At 51.3% G+C, this 27,798-nt stretch overlaps 1 protein-coding gene across 3 annotated transcripts; it reads left to right on the top strand.

Moving 5' to 3' along the window:
- Nucleotides 1-122: 122 nt before the first annotated feature.
- Sorbs3 (sorbin and SH3 domain containing 3) lies at nt 123-27,798 on the top strand. 3 transcript variants are annotated; one of them, XM_085828745.1, is made up of 21 exons: nt 123-256; nt 4,379-4,523; nt 4,772-4,844; nt 6,236-6,429; nt 8,424-8,487; nt 11,906-11,944; nt 12,366-12,459; nt 13,918-14,008; nt 14,222-14,308; nt 14,410-14,463; nt 15,179-15,265; nt 15,725-15,786; nt 16,298-16,440; nt 16,672-16,724; nt 16,810-16,856; nt 17,030-17,144; nt 20,633-20,758; nt 22,473-22,781; nt 23,487-23,587; nt 23,837-23,943; nt 27,045-27,798. In XM_085828745.1, exons 1-21 carry the CDS (start codon nt 153-155, stop codon nt 27,104-27,106), a joined length of 2,157 nt encoding a protein of 718 aa, XP_085684871.1. In that variant the 5' UTR covers nt 123-152; the 3' UTR covers nt 27,107-27,798. The 3 variants fall into 3 exon arrangements, with proteins under 3 accessions (XP_085684871.1, XP_021037489.1, XP_021037493.1); XM_021181830.3 differs by having other exon boundaries at nt 4,727-4,844; XM_021181834.3 differs by lacking the exon at nt 123-256 and adding an exon at nt 1,858-2,061 and having other exon boundaries at nt 4,727-4,844.

Genomic DNA, 27,798 nt, shown 5'->3' with positions numbered 1-27,798 from the left:
CAGCTCCCTTGCCCACAACACTGTGCCTTCTCTTGTGAGAAACAGGAAGTTGGGACCTTCGGCAGCTCAGCGGCACCCTCTACATTAAATATTTATCTTGGAGTCCAGGTCAGAGCCTTAGAGCCTAAGAAGTTCACTGCTGGTGAAGGGGGATGGCCAGGATTCTTGGAGTGGGAAGATCTTCAGCTTCATCTTTGAACAACAAAGAAGACAACGAAAGTGATGTAGCCCTTCTTAGTCCCAAGGACCCTAACAGGTGGGAAAACTTGAAAGAGGGACATGGGTAGTACTTTTAATCCCCTGGGAGAGGGGGAGGCTGCTTCCCTGGAATGGGTGGATAATCAAGTGGCAGAGGGGCTGCATACAGCTGCCTGACCTCAAAGAGGGTCTCAGAGCTCCTCCAATCCTCAGGTACATTCTTACAACCCACTCCATCTCTCTCCCTTCAGCTTTCCTACCTCCACCCCTTCCACAAACACTGTGTACTGTGTAATACCTACATCTGTTAAAAATACCTCACGTATGCGAATCAGAGCCCTGTTAGCAGGTTTACATCTCTGGAAGCCTATGAAACTGCTTCCTGAAGACTCCCCACCCATGGGAGCTCTGGCACGCTCATCTCTTGAGCTGTCCTTGACCTAAGTTTCCCGGGAGGTGGGGGTGGATTTTGTTTGCGGGCACTACAAACAGTTCTTTCCCCACAACTGGGAAAATGTGAAGCTAATAAGAGGTGAGCGTGCTAGGGGCTGTGATATGCTGGGAACCACTATAACTCCAGGTGGCTCAGGCACCAATCAAACTGCAGTAGGTGGTGTCATTTACCATACTCAACACCACGTTGCAGTGGACCAGAAACCGTTTTTTTTAACCGGTTGATTTTGTTGGGGACTTGGGTTCGCAGTGAATCCTAGGCTAGAAGTACTCCAGGGTTTCCATTGTCAGTAAACATTTGCCCTGGAACCTACCAGCAGAAGACTGGACGAGGAGGGGAGGAGGGAGGGTCAGAGAGAATGGGGAGCCAGTGGGCGGTGTCCTTCAGATCCGCGTCAGCAGTCAGCACTGTAGGAACAGCGGAAAAGCAGGATCAAAACAAATACGGTGAATGGGAACACAAAGACCCTCTTAACCTCATCCCCGCCCAAAGGGCCCCACCCTTATCCTCTTCAAGGCTGTGGCACGTCCCGGGAGCCGGTCAATTCCCTCCCCCAAACTTTGCACGTGTGTGTGAGCATCCTCACGTTTGCCAATACGTAGAGTTTGCAAACGCCTGGTCAGTGCGCTTAGGTCTAACAAGCATGAACTCTCTCTCCCCAAGCGGGTGTTGCCTTGTTCCTGGGCCACCATGACTTATCTCGGTCCCAGCCTTTCTGCCTCCGGGCCTGTCTCCTGCCTCTCCAAGGCCGAGGGCTGCGTATCTAATTCCGGCCCCACCCGGGCTCTGGCACTCAGGGACCATTCGGTTAATCACTCCTGCCCTGTGTCCTGGCTCTTGCGGAGCAGCTAGCTTCCCACACCCTGGAAATGTCGCTGGAAACTCTGAGTGGCCCCCGCCAGCCCTCCCGCCCCTTTCTGACTCCAGCTTTGCTGTGGGGGCCAGGGAAAGCATCTGGGAAACCCAGCGGGCTCCCGGGGGACCTTCGGTGGCCCCTCCCGGCACCGCCTCCTGGACGGCCCGGCCCCTTGGGCAAGGGGCCACAGTGTTCCCGTGGCGCGCCGCCCGGACAGAGGGCACTCGCGGGAGTGAGGGAGGGAGTAGCAGGCATCTCCACTTTACTCCAGCATAGTCCCGGCTCACAGTTCAAATCCAAGTCCCAAACTCCTCCCGCCGCATTCATCTCAGGGTCCTGCCTCCTAGCGCGCCCCCTTGGCCGCCCTCTTCCTTGTTGGGCGCCCAGCCTGGCCCAGCATCCTGACCAGTCACGAGGGCCGTGACCACCCGCACTTCTCCCTGCCCTCTTTCCCCGAGGGCTCGCCGCGGCTGCTCCAGGCAGAAGCGGGCTGGGATGCTCCTGCCCTCCTGGGCAGCCCCAAGCCCCCCCACCTGCTCGCCGGGGGATTCAGGTAGGTTCAGCGATGCAAAGGGGCGGGAAGGAGGCAAGACACAGCCTGGCGTGGACCGGAGCAAAGGCATAGAGTCCCTCCCTCCGTGTCCTGGTCTCTTGAGGTTGTACAAACCAGAAAAGGTGAATTTGAAACCCCCTGACCCTGTTTTAGTGGGGAGCTATAGTTTGATAAGACCCGGGAAGGCAGAGAACGACGTCCTCACCATCAAGGCCTCACTCAGATGGGAAGGAGTCCACCAAACCTGGACGTTCTTCATTCTTCCAGGGGTCTGCTGGAATGCAGGGGCTGCCTGGATTCTGGGAACTCAGCAGAGGTGTCCGTTTTATGCTAGACAGATACCAATTCCCCAGGAGGCCTCTGTCTTCCTTAGGTTCTGCCAAATGTCTCCAGGCAGCCTGCTGGGAGAAAAACCAGGACCACCATGGGGGGCCCTATCTTAACTTCGACTATTCCCAGGAGCTCAGTGGGAGGGGAGCCGATGGAGGTAGCCTAGGGTCAGTAGCTCCTGAAACAAGGTGGTGATGGGGAACTGGACCTTTTTCTGCAGAGAGGACACTTCTGGATTTGCTGGGAGGGTGGGACACAGTGACATTAGGGAAGGAAAGCCTGTCAGCTGATGGGTGCAACTGCTGATGCTCAAGACAGTTTGGCCTCAAGCCCTCAGCCGGGCAGGGAGGGGTAGCACACAGCCCGTGTGCCCGGGCTTCCTGGGTCATCAGTCTGCCTGGCCTCACTTTCCCCTGGAGGAAGTCCGAGAGAGTCAGCAGCGGTGGGGGCGGCGGGAACGGGTGTGTGTTTGTATGGTTAGCTTTTTGGTAAGAGCTTTAATTGAATCCAGCTGGTGGGCTGCACCTCAACCTCCCCTCCTCACACACAAAGTCAGGGATTGGCTGGGTCCCCAAAAGGCTGCTCAGATGTCAGAAGGAATCCCCACAAATACAGACCAGAGACTTACTGACCCTAACCTTCCTCGTCTCCTTGTCCATGCCTGAGCAGGATGTGAGCACAGAAGATAAGGCACTGCAGGCCTCCTCTGTACCCTTCCCACAGCTCCTGTGCTGTGCATATGACCGCTTGCTGCACACAGTCCTGACATTCCCGAGCTCCTCACATGATCCACCCTGCCCTCCCCCACCCCATCACATTCACAGCACTGAACATATCCTACCACACACAGGACACCACCTGGGATATCTGGTGTCCTTTCTTGGAACCCCCACAAACCCCACAGGCACATACAAGCCTGATTTGGCCCAGTCCAAAAGGTGATATAAGTCTATCCCACTAGTGCCCCATTCAGCCATAAAGATGAAGAGCTGAAGATCCTATACCCCAGCTCTCTAGACCCTAAAATCCCTTTGTGCCCCTGAACCATGAGTGCTCTGTCCTCTTGCACTCATCTATGGGTGTGCCCTTTTGCTCACCCATCTCCCAGGTGCCCCGAGCTCCCTACTGCTGACCCCCGAGTGAGGCAGAACCGACTGGCTTGTCGGGCAGATGCTCTGAGTCGGGAAGGACCTTCCCTTCAAAGCCAAGCCTGTGGGTACAGGAGTGTTGGTTGGTGTGCAGGAGAAAAACCTCCAGAGTTCTGCACCACCCCCAGGGCAGAAGCAGGTCCTCTGGTGCTGCCATCTGCTGCTTTCCTTTCCATTCCCCCAGCTCTGTCTCTGAGTGTTCTGGAGCCGAGATGTGCACAGGAGGCCAGCGGGCAGCCCACATTCCCTAGATCTCCCTGCCTGCCAATGCTCTCCCATGCTCTCCCTGGCCCTGGTGGTAGGGATGAGGGCACTGCTGCTGGCTGCTTCGCAGTGGTCAGCAGGTCGGTGGCCTTGATGTTGACTGCCTTTGTGCCTGTGTGCACGCAGATGCTACCCAGGGCAGAAGCATGACAGAAGAATGGAGACAAAGTCCTCTGTGCTCAGGTCCTCTCTGCTAGCTGCCCTAGTTCTCCTGTGCCTTCCCTCAAGGGGAGCTGGCTATCCTGGCACGGAGAGCCCCAGAGGGGTGGTCAACAGGCTGCAGGCCTGCTCCTGGCCAGCCTATCTTCCTCCTTGCCTGGCTTCCCCTCCCCCACTCCCACCCAGAGCTCGTGCCCCAGGCCTAACAAGCAGTCCATTGTGCCTCTGGGAGTCAGCACTGGCAGCCTGCAGGCGGGTGCCCAGAGCTGCCTGTTTCCTGGGTCCTTGAGCTCCCACCCAGCTGGCCATAATTCCCTCCCACAAACCTACCTTCCTCCCCCACCAGTGGGTTGAGTCAAGAGGTCCCAGGCAGTCCAGCCCAGCAGGGCTTTCCCTTCCTTCCTCCTTCTCTGCAGAGTACACACGAAGGAGCAGCTGGCACATCCTGCGTCCTCCAACCTTGACCCAAGCATGCAAGGCCTCCCTGCTGGGCTCAGCCTGGATGATTTCATCCCTGGTCACCTTCGAGCCCATATAGGCTCATCCTCCTGGGGGACAAGGGTGAGTGAACAGCGAGGAAAAAGGGACACTGATGGGCCAGCAGTTGATGGGACACTAGTGGGCCAGGTTGGGGGAGCGGTGGATCGACAGTATAAGGAGGGAAGGCAGTCTGAAGGAACGTCCCCAGGAGGCCATTCCTTCCCAGTGGAACTCCTATGGAGCCTCTGGGCCCTGAGCTTGCTGCTCCTGGCCCCTCCCCACAGGTGCCAGTGATCCGGAATGGTGGCTCCAACACCCTTAATTTCCAGTTTCATGACCCTGCGCCCAGGACTGTGTGCAATGGCTGCCCCCCACCCAGGAGAGATGGTTCCTCGAATCCAGGTGGGTCTGCTTGGGAAGATCTGCTCTAAGAACCTTACGCAGGGGATGGGGCAAGTTCCCTGTGCCACATGGAAAGGAACTGGATCTTTCAAGGCCATGAGAAGGTCTCCAGGGAACTGTGGGTTCAGCTTAGGGTTCTCTGTGATCCTGCAGATCTTGAGAAAGGAACCTTGAAGAGAGAACAGGCGCCTGATAACAGCCCTTCCCTCCCTCTTGACAAGGGAAGGACATGGCCCTAGGGGCCAAGGGAACTGTAACAGGGCCAGCAATTCAAATGGGAGGGTGAGAAGTGTTGGCTTAAGAATGGACAGGGACTACCCAGTGTCTGGCCCCCACCCTCCGCCACACACACTCAGGCTTCTCATTCAACCCAAAAGAGCATTGGAGATGCAGCTTAAGAGCCTGGCTGCCATCTGGGTGGACCCTAAGGTCCCTGAGCTCCTGGGGACTTCTCCGTACAATCCAGCCCTTTGAGAAATGGCATCCTTTCCTGAGCATTCATTCCACTGAGTCAGGCATTGTGCAAAGGACCTCAGTCACTTAGCAAGGAATTATTGAACACCGGACAATACTGGACAGACATTTCACAAGCCTAACCCCCATTGAAACCAGCCAACCAGGGTCCAAGCAATCAGGGTCCGTTATGGGCATCTTCCCAGTGAGGATCCAGTCTCAGAGATGCTCGGAGTAGATAAGGTTGCATTGGGATCCACACCCTTGACCATCTGGCCCTGAAGCACGTGTGCTATTATACTAAACTATTTAGAAACTAAATGTTCTGTGGGAAATATGGGGACAGAGGACACATGCCTGGGGAATGAGTTTCTGACCTCTCTGGGGGCTGTTGTCTGTATGTGCTATGTCCAGTGGCACAGACTAGAAGTCACCGTGTCTTTGCTGAAATTATTCTCCTTCTATACAAGTAGAAACCGAGGCACCACCAGGATAATTAATGGGCCTAAACTTAAACAGCCAATAGGTGGCTGAGCTGGAGTCTAAATTTAAGTCTGTATCCCCCATCTGCCTAGCCCAGCCAATCCCCTACAGCCCAGAGTCAGCCTTGCCACACCCTAACTGGGATGCCCCTAGCATCTGCTTCAAGAAATCTTCCCCAGTCCTCCCTTCTGCAAACTCTTAGGACTGTCCGAGGAAAACAGAATGGGCTGGGGATGAACACAGATTGCTCCAAACAAAATCCTCTTAAAATTCATTTTAAGTAATAAACAAGCGGAAGCCCAGGGTGCTGCTGCAGATGTGGTTTGTGGAGTCCGCATCATCCAGTCTAATAAGTAGGATTGAAACTTTGGACCCACGGGGGTTGATGTTCAGAGGAGACAAGATCAGGTGGGGACCCCTGCCTTTCAGCTAATGACCCTACACTCCTCTCACAGACCCAGCATGGTATCAGACCTGGCCAGGCCCTGGTAGTCGGCCCTCTATGAGCCCGAAGCCACCTGCTTCCCAGCATGCCCAGAACTGGTCAGCCACATGGACCAAGGACAGCAAGCGACAGGACAAGCGCTGGGTGAAGTACGAGGGAATCGGGCCCGTGGATGAGAGCGGCATGCCCATTGCCCCCCGATCTGTGAGTCCAGGGCTGAGGGTCCCAGATAGAGGGGGCCCAGAGACCTCCCAAGCTCTATCTCTAGGAGTATAATAGGGGTGGGGCACAGAGGCCATACCCACACCTTGTGTGTGGAGTCACATAGATGTAATATGGTACAGATCTCAGAGATGGAAAGCCACCACTTTAAGGGCTGAACTTAGTAGGATACCTCTTAGTTTTGTATCCTGAGGGCCCTGCCTAGCATTCACAGACTAGCTGCCTATTTACCAGCTGAGTGAGAGGAGATTGCCATGGCTGGCAGGGAAGGATCCTGTATTCTACATTCCACAGAGGATTAGCGGGGCCCTGACCTTCCGTGCTGGGCCAGCCATATTTCCTCACAGTCATGGACCCTTCCTGCTTTGTAAGGTCCAGACGTGATGGGTTATGTGAAATGCCCTCTCTCCCTACACTGTTACATGTGTTCATATAGAAAATGTAGATGCCTTAGGAATAGACACAAGACTGCGGAGATAGCTCAGTCCATGAACTGTTGGCCATACAAGCCTGAGTTCTTATCTCTGAAACATCACACACACACACACACACACACACACACACACACACACGCACACACGCAGCTGGACATGGTAGCACATGCTTATAATTCCAGCACAGAGGATGCAGAGGCAGGTGGATCTCTGAGTTGGAGGCCAGCCTGGTCTACGGAATGAGCTCCAGCCAGAGCTACACAGAAAAACCTTGTCTCAAAAATTAATAAATTTATTAATAGACAGTGCCTGAAGAATAGTAACTGAGGTTGACCTCTGGCCTCCATATGCATGTGCATGCACATACACATACAAACACACCTACACCCACACAAACATGCACTCGAGAATGTGCTGTGCATGCCCATACAGATATGAAAACCACGAGGAAAATGTAAATCAGTCTCCATCTCCTGATGGAGGGTCATCATGCTCTACACTGACGAGAGTTCCCGCATGCGTTGAATTCAGACATAACATGCCACATGACGTTGCTACAAAAGGAGCTGGGGAGAAGGCTCAGTTGACAAAGTGCTTACTGCATAATTAAAGCTAGGTGCTGTAATATATGTCTACAATCCCAAAGCTGGGGTTAGGGGGTCACAGGTAGGTCCAATGGCGTCCTGGCTAAGCAGTCTAGAGGAAACAGTGAGCTCCAGGTTCAGTGAGAGATCCTGTCTCAAAAAAAAAAAAAAAGATTTTTTTTGAGGGACAGTGGTGCCTTTAATCTTAGCACTCAGGAGGCAGAGGCAGGAGGATCTCTGTGAGTTCAAGGCCAGTGCAGTCTACATACTGAGTTCTAGGCCAGCCGAAGACTATCTAGTGAAACATTGTCTCAAAAATTAATATAGAATAAAAATAAGGGGCTGAAGAGATGGTTCAGTGGTTAGGAGTACTTGTTCCTGAAGAAGACCAGGGTTGGAACCCCAGAACCCACATGACACCTCACAACTGTCTATAGCTCTGCTTCCAGGGACTCTAATGCACTCTTCTGACATCTAAGGATATAAGCAAAACATTCATACATGTTAAAAAAATTTTAGAGTCAACAAATAAAAATTAATTAGGTAGAGGGCTGGTGAAAAGGTTCAAGTGGACAAAGGCAGTTACCACCATCCCTAATGACCTGAGTTTGATCCCAGAATCCATGTGGTAGCAGCAGAGATCCTACTCCTGCAAACTGTCCTCTGGCCTCCGCATGTGTGTGTGGAATCTGCACATTCCCGTGGTGTGCAGTTGACCCCTGGCCTCCACACGTCCATCCATGCACTGGGATGTGTGCCTGCATACACACAGATGCACACACATGCACACACACACACACACACCAGCACCAGCACCAGAGATAGTCCCCAGACCCCAGCCATCTATAGGGATGTCAAGGTGCCCAGAGTTGGTTTGTCACTGGGGAGGATGGGTGAACAGGGAGGCCTGAGAAGAGTGAGTGAGCAGAGAGACCTGATTTTAATTTTCTGATCTCAGAGTGTTGACAGCCCCAGAGACTGGTATCGAAGAATGTTCCAGCAAATTCACCGGAAAATGCCAGGTTAGACACCCTCCCAGGGCCCAATAGACTCCCAACTATCTGGAACCTGTGGGCGGGATAGAAGAGGATTGCTTTGCTTACGAAATGAAAGTCTTCTGACTCCTCTCTCCAAGCTCTCATGTGAGTGGTCCTGGAAACAGGCACAAACAAACAAACAAACAAAAAAGTTGGTGCCTGTAACTCCAGCACTCAGGAGGCAAAGGCAGGGGGAAACACAGACTTGAAGGCCAGCCTAGGCTACAAAGTGAGACTCTCTCAAAAATCTAAAAAAAGAAAGAGGGCCTGGGGGAAAAAAGAGAAGAGGAAGGGAAGGAGGCAGGGAAGGAGTTTCTCTGTTCTGAAGCCAACCATGGCCTCCAGAATGTAGTTGAGTGGACAGCGACCAGCTGAAGTTTCCCCATGTCCTCTGGGGGCTTCCTGAGATTTCTCTGGACTTCTGGCTAGGCTGTGGCACCACCCGGAGCAGTGGTCTAAATGCAGCCAATCCCGAGCTGCGTATGAGCGCTCTACAGGCCACGTGTGCATTAAGTCCGTGCTTGCCTATCTCTGAGGACTTCCTGTGCACTGAGCATTGTTCTAGAAAGATGCACAATACACAGATGGCACCCAGAACAGGTGAGGAAGGACCCTGTGAAGAGGTCCTTGAGCTTCTTAGCCCAGAAAGGGTGGGGAGGAGGAATGTGGCCAGCAGAGGGCGCTCCAAAAACCCAGGCGGGGAAAACACAGCCAGGGAAACCCTGGATTGGGGTGAAAGGGGATTCAGGATGGGAATCACAGTCAGAAAGGTCATAGGGTCAGGTCTTGGGAGGCTTTGGGGGTTCCTAAGAGGGCTTTGACTTTTATTGGACAAGAAACCTGGAACCTCTGAGCAATTCTGAGCAGCAGAGTGAAGAGTTCTAACCAAGAGGACTGGGAGGATCTCCCACACAGCTAGACACAGAAGAGATGGTGGGAACAAGGCTACCAATTCCCCTGATTGGCAAGGCTGGGGGTGGGAGTGGGTAGGAGGCCATCAGGAAAGCTCTGCTCTTATCCAGTCTACACCTAGCAGTGGCCCAGTCCCGGGCACTGGGATGGAACGGGATGGTAGATCCAGAGACATTCCAAGTATAGCATTGGAATCTGCTGATAATGGAACATAACATGACAGAACAGCATGAGAGTGACTTTAAACCTGAGCAAGCTGAAGGATGGAGCTGCCGTTTGGCCCCCTTTTTGTCTTTCAGATTGGGCCTCATGTATTCCAGGTTGGCCTTGAACTCACCATGTAGCTGAGGCTGACAGACAGCTCTCAGTCTTCATGTCTCAGGGGTCACGGGAGTGGGCCTGGCTTTGGTGCTGACATTTGTTAGAGACAGGGAAGATAGCAGAGGAAGCAGGTTTAAGAGGCATTTGGAGCCTGGCAAGGTGGCACATGACTTTAGTCCTAGCACTTGAGAAACCGAGGCAGGAGTTCAAGGTCAGCCTGGTCTGCAGTGAATTCTAAGACAGCCAGGACTAGAAAATAAGTCAACCAGAACAACGACAACAAGGACTAGAGGCTTTTGGTTTTCCAGGCCTGCCACACCCAAGGGAAACAGGCAGCAGAATGTCATGGGCTAGGTCAGGGGTGAGGTCTAAAGCTGTACATGAAGTACCTGGGGTGCTCAAAAAGATGATAGCCTCCAGTCCTAGATAGTTCCGACGTGTAGCCCTGACAGATAGCTGTCTTTAGAGAGTGGCTCCCTGCGAGAACAGGTCCCTTGTATGAAGCACCATACCCAAAGCCACGGCTCTAGGGCCCCATGGTGGTGGCTCTATCGGGAAGCTGAGGCAGGAGGATTGCCATGAGTTCTAAGCTAACCTAGGCTATGGGGTGAGGTCCTATGACTCAGTGGGCAAAGGCTTCCAAGCCTGACGACCTTCAAAACCACCTCGTGAAAGGAGAGGACTGACGTTTGCAAGTTGTCCTCTGACCCTCATACACATGCTGTGGCACGCATGCATCCTCACACATACAAACACAAAAGGAATTTTTCTAAAACACGAACAAACAAACAAACAAACAACCCTGAAGGGGCTGCAGAGTTAAGTGGCTGCTTTTCTAGAAAACAAAGACTCAAGTCCCAGCCTCTGCATAGCAGTGTACAACTCTCTGTAACTCCTGTCCCAGCAGATCTGGCCCTCTTTTGGCCTCCATGGGGAACCAGGCACACATGTGGTTCGCAGACATACGTATATATAAAATATAAAATAAGTGTAAAAGTATGACAAATTTAGGTACAAGTAGTCATATTTGCATATACCTGCAGACAGCCTCTCATAGACCTTATGGCACCCCTCAGATTACTTATATTTAATATAAGGTAAATACTGTATTAGTAGCTACATATACACTGTACTGTCTTGTTTAGGGAATAATGGCAAGAAATAGTCTGTGCACATGTGCAGTGCAGAAGTGATTTATATTCTCAAAGTGGACCTGGTTGAACCCATGGATATAGACCCTGTGGAAACAAGGCTGAATGTGTTTGAAAAGCTTTGAGACTAGCCAAGATCATACAGGGAGCCGGAGAAACAGTCCTTAGGATAGAGCCCCCTCCCCCCAGGGCATGTGGGTTCAGAGAAGCCCCACTGAGGCGAGGAATGCAGCTGAGAGACTGGAGTTCCTTCCAGAGAGAGACAAGGAGAGCCAAATAGTCTCCCTGCGGCCAGCTGAGAGAAAGGAGTTTCAGAAGGAAGAGCTGTGACGAATGCTACCACTGAGTCAAGCTAGATGATCATAAGATCGTAAGGGAACTGACCATAGGCTGGGTGCCATGGTCAATGTGGTTGGGGCAGCAGTGGTGAGCAGCAGGCCTGCTGGGAAAGAGGACTGAGGGCTGGAGAGATGGTGTATGGTTGCTGTGAGGAAAAGCAGTCACCCAGCAGCAGAGGAGGGTGAAAGCAGGAGGGTGAATGGTGTTTGGGTTTTAGAACCTCTTACTTGGCTCCTCCTCCATCCTGAGCCCAGAAAGTCCTGAACATTGGGAGGTGTGGGAGTGGACAAAGAGTGAGATAAGACATTTGAGAAGAAGGTGCAGTTGGAGAAGGGAAGTGGGGAGAGGCTGGCATGGCCAGGACAAGCCTACAGAGGTCAGGAGAGGGTGTGTGTATGGGGGTGGGGGGGGAGGGGGGGATAAGCAGGAGAACCTAGAGGGTGTGGTTGCCGCCCATTTGGCTCTCCCAGGCCTAAAGGCTGCCAGAGGCAGGCATTTCAAGCCCTCCCAAGGGCTGCCTTCCTAATTCCTTCCCTCCCTCAGGACATTCTTCAGGCCCTGACTCAGCCCTCAGCCCCTGCTCCAGGCAGAAGGGAGGCTGGGAGCAGCTAGGCAGGCTCCTAGAGCACCCTGTCCTCACTCTGTGTTCCGTTGATGACCTAGTCCTTTCTGTTCCCTAGACCTGCAGCTGGACTGGACCTTGGAAGACCCACCCAAAGGTGAGTGAGGGGTGTAGGTTCATTGGTTGGAGTGTAGAGATGTGTGGCCTGGATTTGGGGGCTTCCTGGGTGGTGCGATCCCATGAAAGAGTATTTTAATGGGCACCTCCGGGAACACTAAGTCCCCTGGTAGACAATGACTAAGACTACCTTCACTGTCCAAAAGAGCCCTTGTTTTGCCATCTGCTGACCAGGTTTCCCTGGGCCTCTCTTTTCTTATCTGTGAAATGGGGATATCACCTGTTCCAAAGCTGTTTTGAAGAGTTTGTATCGTAAATCTCTTGGGACAACGCCCATGTTCTAGCCCGGAATCCACCTCTGTCCCTGTGAACCTGTTATCCAGGTGTTAGAATGGAGGTGGGTATCACAGCCTAAAGTAACTGCCCAACACTAGTCCTTGTCTGCCTTCATTCATCTCCAGTGGTTTCCGCACGTGCCTCTTCTGCAGAACCCAGGCATCTAGGGACCCCGCAAAGACCTGCCTCCAGGCCTGGCACAACTGAGACTTCTAGCGGGTGAGCTGTGGTCAAGACAATATAGAGACTAGTGTCCCCTTGTGGCCAAACCAGGCACAGTCTGGGAGCAGACAGGAAAGGGTCTAGAGGTGCTCAAAGGGAGCTCCACAGCTGCAGATATTCCAGCTCAAAGGATCAAAGGTAGCTAGGAACAGACTCACTCCTGTTGTGTGTCAGGAGCCAGACCCTCACAGATCCAGAGAGCATACGTGGTGTGTGCCCAGGGGATGAAAGCTGTTAAGGGCAGCTTGGACAGGTGGCCCTTCCACTTTAAAAACAGAGAAAACCTATAGCATGGGTGAACCCAGTTTTCTGTCAGACTGTGGCTCAGACGTGCCCTCCAGAGAGGAAAAGGAAGAAATTCCTTCCCCTGGGCTGAGTATTCAAGGGGTGCCAAGCAAGACTCTGCTACACCTTGGGGGACCTGGAACTCTGCTCTATGGTAAAGTATACCAGCTGTACTTGCCTTTATGGGATCAAATTCAGTTCACTAGCACAGCTGTTGCTGACCTGTGGCCTTTGTCATAAGTTCAAGTCAGGGTAGTACCACTAATCATTCCACCTTGAGCTCCAGTGTCAGTGTCTCCATCTTGTAAGTGGGGGTGATGGGGGTGACTGGGAGGACTAAGAGAGTAAGTGTTGTGATTGGCATATGGCAAGTCTTGCCAACATGCTAACACACAGGTTCCCATATGATGAGTGCTTCCTTCTATTGCAAACAGCACATTCCATTCTCATGATCACCTTTTTATTATAGAAATGAGAACAGAGTCCTAATTATAGGCAACACATCCTCACTCTGTCAGACATGCCATCATTTGATAAGCTCCATTCAGTTGTTCCAGACTAAAACCAGCGGCTGGAATATGAAAGCTAGCCAAGAGAGAAACCCTAGAGAAGAGTTAAGGTGGACAGGGCACCCCAGTGGCTGAGGCGGCCACACAGGGTTTATCACTTCTTCCCAGCCCCATGGACCCAAGGCTTAGGGACTGGAAACACTTTGCCCAGGTCTCCTGAGTCAAGATGCTCCCAGGTTTCCCTTGAAGTTGTTCGTTGTCTTACATCCTGGGCCATAGTTTATAAGATCACTTGGTTAGAGCAGCCTGCAAGCCAGCTGCACAAGTACATACCATACCAAACACACACACAGGATAGGTTTGCCCAAGGCCACAAGAGAGGTCATGGCTATCTACAGAGCAATGTTTGTATAGGCCTTCTGCTGGACACCTAGCGCATGCTCCCTGACAAGTCACTCCCATTTTACCGGTATCGAGCCCAAGGTTCCATACAGCTTGCTATAGCTACAGGGTCAACTGCACAACTTCCACAGTAAGCGGGGAGGTAGGTTTCCTCAGTGTGAATGACAGAGATAGCACAATCCCTTCTCCTTTGGTTACATTCTCACCCAGGTCTCAGTTTTCTAAGAGGAAGCTGACGTGGTGTTTTCTCTTTCTTCAGAAGAAACTGGAGCCACTCTGAAGAGACATCTAGAAACACCTTTAACTATAATCTTAGACCATCCTCTTCAGGGTTTCATCCCCCACATCAGGTAGGCCATTTTGTTCCCCAACCCCATCCCCAGCTGCACATTCTCTGGCCTCACCTATCTGCTGACATAGCATAGACCATTCCGATTTCAGCTTGCATACTTTATAAGGGATTCATGGGCATATCAGGGAAGACAAGGCCTGCCTGCCTTTAGACTCTAGAGACAACCCTAGTGTCCCTCTACTCAAGCTGATGGCCACCCACATCTGTGCAGGTGCCTAGACATCGAGAGAAAGTAGAGAATGTCTGGACAGAAGATTCCTGGAACCAGTTTCTGCACGAACTAGAAACTGGGCATAAGGTGAGCACATGAGCAGGTTCCTCTAGGACTGGACACACCCCTCATTTGGAGCCTGTTCCAAATGGGTTCATCCCCTTTGACATACCCTTCCCACCCTACAGCCTAAGAAACCACTGGTGGATGACCCTGTTGAGAAGCCTGCACAGCCCATTGAGGTGAGTGCTCCTAGATGGCATGGGGGAAGGGTACTGGCGTCAACAGTAAACAAGGGTGGCTCTGGGCAATGTGATCCTAGTAGCCATGGATAGAGGCCATAGAGCCAAGGCTCCGACTTGCCTTAGGCAGATACATTTTCAACTCTATCCCTAGCACCAAGGACAGTGCCTGAATGTAGTAGATGATTCATAAACAACACACAGAATAATATAAGCATTATCAAAGGTACTTATGAATTAGAGCTGAATTCAGCCTGGTAGAGAGAGTTCCTCTAGGAAAAAGTGTAAGCAGAGAACGGGGAAGGGCGAGTGTGTACCTGAATATACGTGCATGCGAGCACCTGCTTGGCTCTTTGGAATGAGTGTGTGGTATGTGGTTGCAGCAAACCAGGGCCATGGAAGGCCACGGAAGCCAACAGAAAGGAATTTGGCAGGCCCTCGGGTTCTTAAACAAAACATTGTCCCCACCCCCATCCCTTTTCTTCCAAAATTAAAAAGCCCAGAAAATACTAAAGCACTTCTGACACCCTGGAGTCCTGGGTTAGGGACTATGACAGGAATGAGGTGTCACCTTCCCATTACCCTTGAACCATGACTGCAGGCATCAGGCCCTGATCCTCCTCCCTGAGGCCTGCCCCTGACCAGCCTGTCGCTTCTGACCTCTGACCAACTGTCTCTAATACAGTGCACTTCCCAAGAGGATCTTTTCCCCCAGGTCCTGCTAGAGAGAGAACTGGCCAAGCTGAGCGCAGAGCTGGACAAGGACCTACGGGCCATTGAGACCCGCCTGCCGTCCCCCAAGGTACTAGCCTCCAGAGGGCTTTTAGAAGGAAGGCTTTAGCAGGGGACAGAGGGAAGCAGGCAGAACTGGAAAATGGCGACTTTGGGCAGACTTCAGCCTTGTCCGATCTACAAAATACTGGGTGTCGACTTTCTAAGTGACCCCTGAGAACCCTTCCTGGCCAACTCTGGTTCAGTGTATCGGCTCCGGTCCCCACCCCCCTACCCGTCCCCGCCCCTAGTCGCAGTTCCAGGGATCCCAAGACCCGACCTGGCCCTGGCTTCCCGGGCCGGGCCTCCTTCCTTGGCGCCTCCTCCCTGCGTGAAGGCTCGCGGCCGCCTCTAGGACCCCGCGTCCCGCCCCTCTCCGGCCTCCTTCCCTCCTGAGCTGCGAACTTTTCCGGAGGAGGTGGTGTCACTGGCCTGGGCTGCCCTAGTCCCGGGGTCCCAGGCTCTGATCACGTCCGGTGTCCCTGCGCAGAACTCTCAAGCTCCACGACGGCCCCTTGAGCAGCTCGGCCTGGAGCAGCAGCCCTCAGCCCGGTGAGTGGTAGAGGCGAGGGCCAGAGCAGAGGGTCTGTTCCGGGGGAGGGGACGTGGCAAGGGCCCGGAGAGGGGGCGATGGCCCTGCCCACGGTGGAGGATGGGCGAACCCCGGAGGAGGGGCCTGAAGATCGGAAAAGTGCCCGGGGCATCCCAACCGCACCTCTGCTGGGGCTTGTCTGCCCTCTGAGGTCACCTGTCCTAAGCCAAGGAGGACTCTAGTGGTAGTGGCGTTGGCGGCGTTGGAGGTGGGTGGTGGGACCAGAGGTTCAACACTTCCCGCGTTTCCTCCCAGAGGCCTCCGCCTCTCCTAATTCAAGGCCTCACCCTTCCCGGCCCTCTGCTACACGGGAAATGGGACATCCTGTTGAGATCCCCGGACCTGGGAAGACGCCTTGGAAGGCAGGGGACGGGATCGGGGTAGCCAGAGGGCCTGGGAGGTAAGATATGACTACCAGCTCTGAGGGATGTAAAGTTCTAAACAGGTGACTCACTGCCTCTGTCCCTGCAGTCTGTCCTCAGCCTGGAGGCCCAACTCACCGCATGCACCTTACTTCAGTTCTTCCCGACCCCTGAGCCCCCACAGAATGGCAGATGGAGGAGGAAGCCCCTTTCTGGGACGTAGAGATTTTGTCTACCCTTCCTCAGCCCGAGGTAAGACAAATCCTGTTTTTGTTGGCCCTGAAAGGCCGCCTACTGGTTCTGGAGTTCTCTTACAGCTAGCTATGTGGTGACCCAGGAAAGGGAGGGTGGGGACCAGGAAGGTCACAGAACCCTTTGCTTCCCTGTGCCTGACCTGGGTGGGTGGGTGGGGGGAGCATAACCCATCCCAACCCGATCCCCTCAGACATGACCTCCCCAAGCTGAGGTGGTGCTTCTCCACAGAGCCTAGCGCCTCTGAAAGGGGTAGCAGCCCTGCGAGAAAGGAGGAGAAGAAGGTAAGAGAGTCCCTAGGGTCAGGGAGTGTCTGGGCAGGTCCCTGTCTGTCTGAGGTAGCCCACTCTGTTCTCTCTCTTCTCCCAGAGGAAGGCCGCCCGGCTCAAGTTTGACTTCCAGGCACAGTCCCCCAAGTAAGTGGTTTTCTCAGCCCTCCCCACTCCACCCTGGGCAGTCTGAACTGTGAGGGTTAGGGAAGGTCCAGGCTTCCATGGGCGGAAGGCTGGAGGGGGAGATGGTACACCAGGCAGTGTCTGAAGAAGAAAGTCTCCAAGAACCCAGTGCTGTACACTGCTCTCCCCTACAGGGAGCTGTCTCTGCAGAAGGGTGACATTGTCTATATCCATAAGGAAGTGGACAAGAACTGGCTGGAGGGGGAACACCATGGCCGGCTGGGCATCTTCCCAGCTAATTATGTGGAGGTGAGTGAGAGAGATGGGTAGGGAGAGACTTAGAAACTGCAGACTCCAGGTTTCTTGTAAAACATTGAGGGGGTCTCTGCTATCTGTCTTGAATGTCCTTGGCCCACATGTCACCTGGTCCAGGGTTCAGACTGTCTCACAACCCCGGGGGAAGGGTGAAGAGACCCTCATCCAGAAGCCATCACCCCATTAGGGCCCTACATTTTAGCTATCAGACTCTATCTTTCTAATCTGGTCTCGGCTGACCAGAATGTGAAATGGATGACAGTTCACTAGCAAATGTGTCATGTCTTTCAGGTGTGTTCCCTCACACTGCCTGGAGAGTGATAATTATCTCACTTTAGAGATGAAGGCTCTGCGCTAAGACAAAAAGTCGTTTCTTAATGAGACCTATAGGTTATTTTTAGTATCTGTGTCTTAATTTGTAGCAAAATAAACCTCTGGCATAAAGTTGCTCATACTATTCCCTTGTATTTTAAAAATATCTATTCTTGGAGCTGGAGAGATGGTTCAGTGGTTAAGAGCATTGTCTGCCTCCGGAGGACCCAGGTTCAGGTCCCAGATGGCAGCTTACAACTGTCTGTAACTCCAGATCCAGGCTGTCTGACACCCTCACGCAGACATGAATGCAGGCAAACTACCAATGCACATAAAATAAAGAAATGAAATAAACTATTAAAACATATAGGTTTAGTCTTGTATGTGTGGGTACACACCTCCTATGGTGCACAAATCTGGGGTGTCAGCTCCTGCCTTCCACCCTAAGGCAGGCTTTCCTATTTCCTACTGCTCAGCTCCTGACTTTTCTGTGGGTGCTGGGGTCTAAACTCAGGGGATCAGCCTTCTACCCTCCGTGAGCCTCCTGACATCATCCTTTTTCTAATGCTCATGACTTAATGATTGTCCTCATGAGTAAAAGTTTAGCCTTTTTTTCCTTTTTCTTTTTCCTTTGACAAGAGTGGCACAGCAGCCCAGGCTAGCCTAGAATCACTATGTAGCCCAGGCTGGCCTCAAATTTATGGTGATCCCCCTACCTCATGTTAGTCTAGTTGATCAATAATAATAGTATTTGATACTGTTAGGTTTCCCTCTAAACACAAATAAAAATAAATACATAAATAAAATAAAAATAATTAATTTTCTTGTTTTAGTTTTGTTATGAGACCAGATCTTATTATGTAGCCCTGGAAGGTGTGGAGCTCACTATGTAGAGGCTGGTCTTGGATTCACAGAGATCTGCCCGGCCTCTGCCTCCCAAGTGCTTGGCATCAAAGGTGATGGCCACCAGGACTGACCAAATTGTGATTATTATTATTTATTTTTATTTTTATTTTTTTTGGATTTTCGAGACAGGGTTTCTCTGTGTAGCCCTGGCTGTCCTGGAACTCACTTTGTAGACCAGGCTGGCCTTGAACTCAGAAATCCGCCTGCCTCTGCCTCCCAAGTGCTGGGATTAAAGGCGTGCGCCACCATGACCATCATTCTTATTGTTCTTGTTGGTTAACTTAAACTCTTTTCTCATTACCTTCATGCTGTCCCTTTGATAACTGGGTAGGCTGTTGTAATTTAACAGGGATTACAGATTCTGTCTACCCATACATCCTTTCTGTTTTCAGTGCAGTTTTACTGAGTATATACAGTCATCTCGTCCAGCAGTCACCTACAGCTTAGTGTGAAATGGTTGATTAGCTTATTGGTTTTTATGAATAGGGTTAACCAAGAAAGCATGGGGATTCGGAGCCCTGATGGGACCAAAGGGCAGGAGGGACCAGGACACTTAAACCAAGGGCCACTTGGCCCTCAGCAGTGGTAAAAGATGCAATAAATTGATCCAGACCTAGTGGCACATGATTTTAATCCTGGTGCTTGGGAGGCAGAGCCAGGTGGATTTCTGTGAGTTCAAGGCCAGCCTGGGTTACTTAGTGAGTTCTAGAACAGCCAGAGATAATATAGTGAGACTCTGTCTTGAGAAATCAAATCAAACAACAACAATAATAGTAAGTCCTCAGCTTTAGAACAAGTCGCTCTACAGAACCCTTGAGAGACCAGGGTAGAGAGAGGGAGAAGGGCCATGACTAGTTAACAAAGATGGTCAATTTCCAAGATGGTGGACTTCTTCCTCACCCTCCTGACTTGAGACAAACGCCTAACAGCTTCAAACACATGCCTTGTAAGCCCTTGTTCCCTCCAGCAGGCCCAGATAATGGACTGGTTCGGTAAGTTCGAGGCCAGGCCATGTTACACTACAGTTGTGGGCCAATCAGACATCCTAGCTTTTCCAAACTGGCCAACCCAAAATCAGGAAAGGAAGAGCCTTCAGATGCCCTCCAAAGAGACTGAACTCTTCAGCTTCTCTTGCAGAGGGTCTTAGTCTCTGCAAGCCTGCTGCATATGTGTGTATTTCTTCAGCCCCAAGAAACACCTTTCCCAACAGCTGATTCTGTTTGCTACTGTCCACGGGGAGCTTGATCTGCTGCTGCTGCTGCTGCTGCTGCTGCTGCTGCTGCTGCTGCTGCTGCTGCCTGGTGCGCTCAAGATTTTTCCTGCTGCTAGGCAGTGGTAGCGCACACCTTTAATCCCACCTAGCATGTGGGAGGCAGAAGCAAGCAGATTTCTGAGTTTGAGGCCAGCCTGGTCTACAGAGTAAAGTTCCAGGACAGCCAGGGCTATACAGAGAAAGACTGTCTCGGGAAAAAAAAAAAAAAAAATCCTGCTTTTTAATTCTTTAACTAGCAGAGTAAACAAACCTGCTAAAGACCTCTAGACTGTATGTCTTAGTCACTGTTCTATTGCTTTGAAGAGATCATGACTGAGAACTTTTATGGAAGAAAGCATTTAATTGGGGTCTTACAGTTTCAGTCTTAGGTCATTATCATATGGCAGGGAGCATGGTGGCAAGGTGCTGGAGCAGTAGCTGGAAGCTATATCCTGATCGAAAGAGAGAGAGAGAGAGAGAGAGATTGAGAATGAATCACCAGGACTAGGCCTGACTTGAGCTTTTAAAACCTCAAAGCTCACCCCTAGAAACACACTTCCACCAACAATCCAACAAGACCACACCTCCTAATCCTTCAAACAGTGTCACTCCCTAGTGACTAAGCATTCAAATATATGACCCTATAGGGATCATTCTCTCACTCAAGCCACCACACTGGATCACCTTCATTTGTCTCTGTGGCCCACATCTGTAGCTCTGTAGTTGAACTGGCTTCTATCTTAGCACTCACCATCCTGTTTTTGCCTGTCCCACTGCACATCAGTCCACTGGAAAGTCTTCCTCCAGGAAGCCTTCTTGGATGACCCCTCTCACCCATGCCTGCCTATACTCATACTGCCACCCGCTAGGCTGTATCTGGTCAGTGTGTAGATGTGACATCTGACCAGGGGCAGCCTTGTCCATGTTGTCCTCTGCATGGCTCCCTCTTCTGGGAGTGTGGGTGTGTATCCATTGCTACCTGGTCTGAACTTTGCTCGCACCATCCCTTCAGGTTCTGCCTGCAGATGAGATTCCCAAGCCCATCAAGCCGCCCACATACCAGGTGCTGGAGTATGGCGACGCGGTAGCTCAGTATACCTTCAAGGGAGACCTGGAGGTGGAACTGTCCTTCCGAAAGGTGAGGCCAGGCAGGGCATGGTAGAGTGGGGCAAGGGAAGGCGAAGGGGAGCCTGCAGAAAGAAATGAATATATTTTTTAAAATGTCAACTGTACCCAGAATTTTAGTTTTCTTCATTTTCTCGGGATAGGTTACCCCTGATCTTTTATTCTTTAACCCCAGTACTTGTGACTGAACCAAGGGTCCCTGTCACACAGGGCAAGTGCTCTATTACAGCCCTCGTTTTATTTTTAATGTTGAGGGGGGTCTTGCTAAGTTCCCCAGGCTGGCCTTGAACTCATTCTATAGCCCAGGCTGGCCTAGAACTCACTGTATAGTCCAGGCTGGCCTTGAACCATTTTTTAAAAACATGAATGAGTGTTTTGCTTGTGTGTATGTATGGACGTACCACATGCATGCAGTGCCTATGGAGGCCAGATGTAAGCCCCAAGCCCCTGAAATAACAGTAACAGATGGTTGTGAGCCTCTATATGGGTGCTGGGAATAGACTTCCTGGTCCTTTGCAAGAACACCAGATACTCTTAACTACTGAGCATCTTTCCAGCCGCAAGGCCTTGAGCTTGTGATAGTCTTGCCTTAGCCTCTCAAATAGCTGGAGTTATAGGCCTGCTGCATGGCTTGGCCAACTTGTTCTACTTTTGAAAGAATGTTACGAACAATGTCTTGCTCTGTCATTCAGGCTGGCCTAGAATTCACTGTGTAGGCCATGACGGCCTGGAATTCCCTGTAGTCCTCCTACCTCAGCTGCTCAAATACTAGGATTACAGTATGGTATGAGCCATCAGGCTTGACCCTACCGTTGTTTCTTTAACCACCTGGTTGATGATGGTAATCTACATTTTAAAAGGACTAGAAATAAGTTTTGTGTGCAAAGGGCTCTGTATCAAACATGATGCCCTACGTGTGTACATACATGTATGCATGTGTGTATGTGGGTTCTGGGATGTTACTGAGAAGCATGTTTGGGGCTATAGATTATGGTAAAGAAAGTATGAAAAGTTTCTGTGCGATGAGGGACTGACCTTCCTTTGATTGAATTGGGGGTGGAGGCCTAGTGAGTAACCCTAGGAAAGACTTGGGTCCACAGATATGCAGAAAAGGGGTGGTGGGTGGCTGGGAAGGAGAGGACAGGGCAGTGTGGGGTGGGGACATCCTTCTTAGAGTAGCCTGCTGACATGCTGTCACTTCTATGCCAACCTCCATCAGCTTGTCCTGAGAAGGCCTTCTGCCCTGGGAATGAGGGAATGAGTTGTGGCGCCATGTTACGATCTGTCCATTGCTACGTAAAAGACCACCCTGGATTCTGGGTCTCAACACAGTGGTTGGTCTTCCCATTTAACACAGGAGGAAACCAAGCTTAGAGGGGCAGAGCAGCTTGCCCAAGGCCACATAGCTTTGACTTCGCACTGGGGAATTGTAATTGGGGTTTGTAATTAGCGATTGGCAGTAGGGATTGATAGTGTTGTGAGCTTTTCGGGGGGTGGGGGGGGGAAGCTGATCCAAATGCAATGCTGCCTGCTATGGGGCGAGTTAGTCTTCTACTTGTTCCTGACTCCTCTCTTTTTAGCTTAGATAACCTGCTGACCCTTTCTGAGCCTGATCCCTCATGCATGTTAAAGTGTTAGGCCTGAATGAAGTGACCTGGGTGAGCCACCCTCAGGTGTGTGATGCTCAGGAAACCCCTACTGACAAGAACTTCTCTCTGACCCCTCAGGGGGAACGCATCTGCCTGATCCGCAAGGTGAACGAACATTGGTATGAGGGGCGCATCACTGGCACTGGACGCCAGGGCATCTTCCCTGCCAGCTACGTGCAGATAAACCGGGAGCCCCGGCTCAGGCTCTGTGACGATGGTCCCCAGCTCCCTGCATCACCTAACCCGACAACCACTGCTCACCTAAGCAGCCACTCCCACCCCTCCTCAATACCTGTGGACCCCACTGACTGGGGAGGTCGAACCTCCCCTCGACGCTCCGCCTTCCCCTTCCCCATCACCCTCCAGGAGCCCAGATCCCAAACCCAGGTGAGGTAGCCTGCTTCTCACATTTCCTATCCTCTGACTGGTCCACACTGGTAATCCTTCCTGGACAGCCTCCAGAGAAGCAGGAAGCTCGGCAGAACTTAGCCTAGCCCCATCTTGCTTTGGCCCTAACCTCCTTAAGGTTGTTCTGATCTTTGATCTTCCAGCGCAGGGAGGGAGGTATGGGCAGGCCCAGCTAGGGTGGCTGGCTAGACCTGACCCTCCAAGATGTCACTTTTTCAGTGTTGATCTTCAGCAAGGTATAACACTAGGTATCAGGGCTCTGGTATTTGCATGCTATATGGCCCACAGGCACAGAGCTTGTACTCTTTGGGTTTAGTCTCCCTGTATCGAAAAGCTAACAGTTCCCACTGTGGGAGACTAATGGGGTAGGTTTGAGCAGAAGTGGTTGGCAGCCCTTCACTGTGCTCTTGGCCCTGGGTCCACATGTTCACCCAGCACGTCTCTCAGAGCAGGTACAGCTGCTCCTGGCTCCTGCTGAGGCCTGGTTTGTCCTTGCTGGAGCTCAGAAGTCCAGCCATTCACATTGCTTGGGGCCTCTGAAGTGAGCTAGTCAGATCCACCCTCCTGGGCCTGGGAGCTTGATGAAAAGCATGAAAACAACTCCTCAGACTATGGGACCCCTAGCTACTATGTCTCCCTCATACCTCCTCCTCATGCCCCTTCTTTCTTCCTCTGAACCCCCAGAGTCTCAATACCCCCGGACCAACCCTGTCCCATCCTCGAGCCACCAGCCGTCCCATAAACCTGGGACCCTCCTCCCCAAACACAGAGATACACTGGACTCCGTGAGTACCAGCTGGGGAGGTTTGCCTTGGGAGGGAGTTGTTGGCAGGCAGTACTAATCCAGGGTCCTACCATTGCCCTCACCTATAGGTTGGGGAGACTACCAGGTAGAGCTAGTCTCTTGGTGCTTAGGTGATGGGGACAGGGCACTGGAAGTGACAGCTCTTTGCAGAACTTCCAGCAGGTCTGGGAAGGAGCCCGAGGCCTCTGGCTGCCATGCTGCCATGCTGCCATGCTGCCATTTCCCACAGGTACCGGGCCATGTACCAGTACAGGCCCCAGAACGAGGACGAGCTGGAACTTCGAGAGGGGGACCGTGTGGATGTCATGCAGCAATGTGACGATGGCTGGTTTGTGGGTATGTAGTCTGTGGAGGAAGACGGCTGGCCAGAAAGAGGCGTCTTAGAGTCTCCTGTGGGACTTCAGTGGCAGTGCTGAATCAGTAAAGATTTATAGCCAACACCCCCACCAACCTTCTGAATTGACGGCGCCTTCCTTACTGTCCTGAAGAGAGGCTAGGCTCAGGGGAAGATGCCTCAGCTGTGTGCTCTGCCACAGAGTCACACTTGGGACCAGATTCCTGACTCCGAGGTCCCTGCTTCTCCCCTCTGCATACCACTGCTTCCTCAAGCAGGTCTCACACCCTAGTGTCCTCTCCCCTGCTCCCACCCCACCCCACAAGCTGAGAAACAACCTAAGATGTCAGCCAGCCTGGCATAGGCCTTTAATCTCAGCACTCGGGAGGCAGAGAGAGACCAGTTCTCTGTGAGTTTGAGGCCAGCCAGGTTGACTTCCAGGACAGCCAAGGCTATCCAATAAAACCCTATTTCAAATTCCCCCCACTTCCAAAAAAGATCTCAGCCATTCACTACTGGCCCAAGACATTGTACTTCAAGGACTTAAGACCTAAAGCCTCATGCTGATCTTGTCTGGTGCCCGCTGACCCACTTTCCAGATTCCCTAAAGTGGGCACGCCTTGTATACTCTTGGCCAGGGAGAGAAGAGAATGGCGAAAAGCCCTGACTTCTAACAAGCAGACTTTGGGGCCCAAAGGATTAAATCGCTATCTTGGCAGAAGTCACTGGGTAGTATAGTCCTTTCTTTCTTTCTTTCTTTCTTTCTTTCTTTCTTTCTTTCTTTCTTTCTTTCTCTTTCTTTCTCTCTTTCTCTTTTTCTCTTTCTTTCTCTTTTTCTTTCTCTTTCTTCCTTCCTTTCTTTCTTTCTCTTTCTCTCTTCCTTTCTTTCTCTTTTTATTTCTTTCTCTTTCTTTCTTTCTCTTTTTCTTTCTGTCTCTCTCTTTCTTCCTCCCTTTCTTTCTTTCTTTCTTTCTTTCTTTCTCTCTTTCTCTTTTTCTTTCTCTCTCTTTCTTCCTTCCTTTCTTTCTCTCTCTCTCTTTCTTTCTCTTTCTTTCTTTCTCTTTTTCTTTCTTTCTCTCTCTTTCTTCCTCCCTTTCTTTCTTTCTCTCTTTCTCTTTTCTCTCTTTCTTTCTCTTTTTCTTTCCTCCCTTTCTTTCTCTCTTTCTCTTTTTCTCTCTTTCTTTCTCTTTTTCTTTCTCTCTCTTCCTTCCTTCCTTTCTTTCTCTCTTTCTTTTTCTTTCTCTCTTTTTCTTTCTTTCTCTTTCTTTCTTTCTCTTTTTCTTTCTCTCTCTCTTTCTTCCTCCCTTTCTTTCTTTCTTTCTTTCTTTCTTTCTTTCTTTCTTTCTTTCTTTCTTTCTTTCTTTCTTGTTTTTTGTTGTTGTTTTTTCGAGACAGTGTTTCTCTGTGAGTTCCTGGCTGTCCTGGAACGTACTCTGTGGACTAGGCTGGCCTCAAACTTAGAAATCTGCCTGCCCCTGCCTCCCAAGTGCTGGGATTAAAGGCATGTGCCACCACTGCCCAGCTAGTCTTCCCTTTCTAATCTGACTTTCAGCGGCTCAGTGCCAGGCATTTTTCTCACACCATGGGAGTTAGAGGTCCTCGCTGCTTGTTTTACTCATGCGTTGTAGAAACATATTAACCTCAGTGGGGGGTTTCGACCCCCACCTTTGATCATTCAGTTCCCAGGTAAAAGACACACAACTTTTATATGTATAATAAAGACAGCATTAGATCTGGGCCGATATTTACTCTCTAAGCTATTAGTATCTACTTCCCTATCAATAACCCCAAGTTATAATAGCTTGCCTTGATTCATCTGAGCAGCTCTTACTCCAACTGGTCAGCCCTCATGGCCAGTTCTCACAATCCCTTACCTCATGGCATCTTCCTCTCCTCCTCTCTCTTCTCTCTTGTGTTCCTACCTCTGACCCCAAGCTCAGGAACCAAAGCCCCACCTACATCTCTTCTGCCCAGCTATATAGGCTATTAGCATCTTTATTCAACCAATGGTTTTAACCTAAGGAGCAAGGCTAGCATCCCTTGGTGTACAGGAGGATTTTCTCATCCCTGAGGGCAACCAGACCTTGAAGGACAATATTTAGCATTACAACACAGCAATATGCTGGGTAGTGGTGGCACACACCTTTAATCTCAGTACTTGGGAGGCAGAGGCAGGAGGATCTCTGAGTTTGAGGCCAGCCTGGTCTACAGAGTAAGTTCCAGGACAGCCATGGCTACACAGAGAAACCCTGTCTTTGAAAAACAACACAACACAACAACAACACAGCAATAGACCAAACCTCAACACTCACCCACCTTTGCTTTGACATTTCTTTTATACTACATATGAAGTTTTGTAGACTTCTATTGACAAGAAGAAAACACGCCCTTTCAATAGCAGAAGCCGTAATGTTATGGGGAATGGCTTGGACCTGTGCCTCTGATATTGTATCCAGTAGCCACATGTGGCCAGTTAAGTGTAGATTAGTTTTAAAAAGATGGAAAATAAAAATCCTAGCCCCGCCGGGCGTGGTGGCGCACGCCTTTAATCCCAGCACTCGGGAGGCAGAGGCAGGCGGATTTCTGAGTTCGAGGCCAGCCTGGTGTACAAAGTGAGTGCCAGGACAGCCAGGGCTACACAGAGAAACCCTGTCTCGAAAAACCAAAAAAAAAAAAAAAAAAAAAAAAAAAATCCTAGCCCCCTTTTCATACTAGTGCGTTTCAAGGACATTCCCTTCCGCACCCCAGGACACAGGTTTCTCCAGCAAGCCAGAAGCCAGCCAGCTCTACCCCTAGGCAGTCCAGTGGCCATCTTTGAAATGAAGGTGTTCTATTATATCAGTGGATTCCTCCCTATAGAAGATCTGTGATGATCCATCATCTCAAGTCCTGTTTTGTTGCTGTTGTTGTTTTTTCAAAGAAGCACGGAGTTAGTGCTGTGTGCAAAGTTGTCTTGGTTGGTTGGTTTAGAAGTGCAGCGTTGTTTGTACCGCTAGGGGGCATGAATGAGGCGAGGCAATCAAGCCCTTTCTCTGCGAGCTAGCAGTTCCAGGTACTGTCAGCGGAGGGCGCGCCCTAACCCGCGTAACGCCTTCTTTTTCAGGTGTCTCCCGGCGAACTCAGAAATTTGGGACGTTCCCTGGAAATTATGTAGCCCCAGTGTGAGTGGTCTCCATGGCAGTTTGGAGCCAACGAGGATCGGGTGGGGAGCAGTAGCAGTATGGGAGGGAGAGAGGCCCTCCATAGCCTCCTCCCCAGGACCTGTGCTCCCAGCTTCTGCAGAGACCCCAGCAACTTTCCCTCCAAGCCTCCTTGAAGTCCGATTCCCACCCCGCAAGTCACAGGCATTCCTTTGACAGCCCCTTCACCGCCCCTCAAATACAGACATCTGCTTTCATGTGGAGACTGTCTCCAGGCCTTATTGAGACCAGACCCCTAAGCCTCCAACCCCCCAGCATGTCCCCTAATGGGGACTGGCTCTCGCTTCACCCCCATGGGGTTCCTCTAATAAGGACCAGCCTTCTACCCTGGTGGAGACCAAAGGCCTCCTCCCGTTTCTCACCAGCTTGCCTGCTACCACTTTGCCTTCTGGCCTCCAGCTGGGCCAGGAAGCAAGGTGGGGAACACCTCCTTGGCCTTGAAGGCCCAATGACAGGCCTTGCCTCAAGGTCTTTCTTTCTCAGAGCCTCCTGAACCCCTGGGTAGGGCCTCCTCATGTACCCTGCCGACTGACTGAGGCACACAACTGCCCTGGCTTATCAGAAGATTCATTTACAGGGAGACAAGCTTGCTGCCCTAATTCCCAGTGTCCAGATCCCCTCTGGAAGAGACTATAAAATAAACATGGGTGCCAGGGA

This window comes from Mus caroli, unplaced genomic scaffold (genome assembly GCF_978045245.1).
Source record: "Mus caroli unplaced genomic scaffold, Mus_caroli_1 scaffold_12, whole genome shotgun sequence".
Classification (NCBI taxonomy): domain Eukaryota; kingdom Metazoa; phylum Chordata; class Mammalia; order Rodentia; family Muridae; genus Mus; species Mus caroli.
The sequence above is the reverse complement of the archived record's forward strand: the minus strand, read 5'-3'. Positions and strand labels throughout refer to the sequence as shown.

What these genes read in the sequence shown, in the direction of transcription:
- Sorbs3 (XM_021181830.3), top strand. Translation starts at nt 153, where the DNA reads ATGGCCAGGATTCTTGGAGTGGGAAGATCTTCAGCTTCATCTTTGAAC. An exon ending in CATCCTCCTGGGGGACAAGG is followed by an intron (nt 4,524 to 4,726) that starts GTGAGTGAACAG and finishes CCCTCCCCACAG; the next exon opens with GTGCCAGTGATCCGGAATGG. An exon ending in GGTTTCATCCCCCACATCAG is followed by an intron (nt 14,009 to 14,221) that starts GTAGGCCATTTT and finishes ACATCTGTGCAG; the next exon opens with GTGCCTAGACATCGAGAGAA.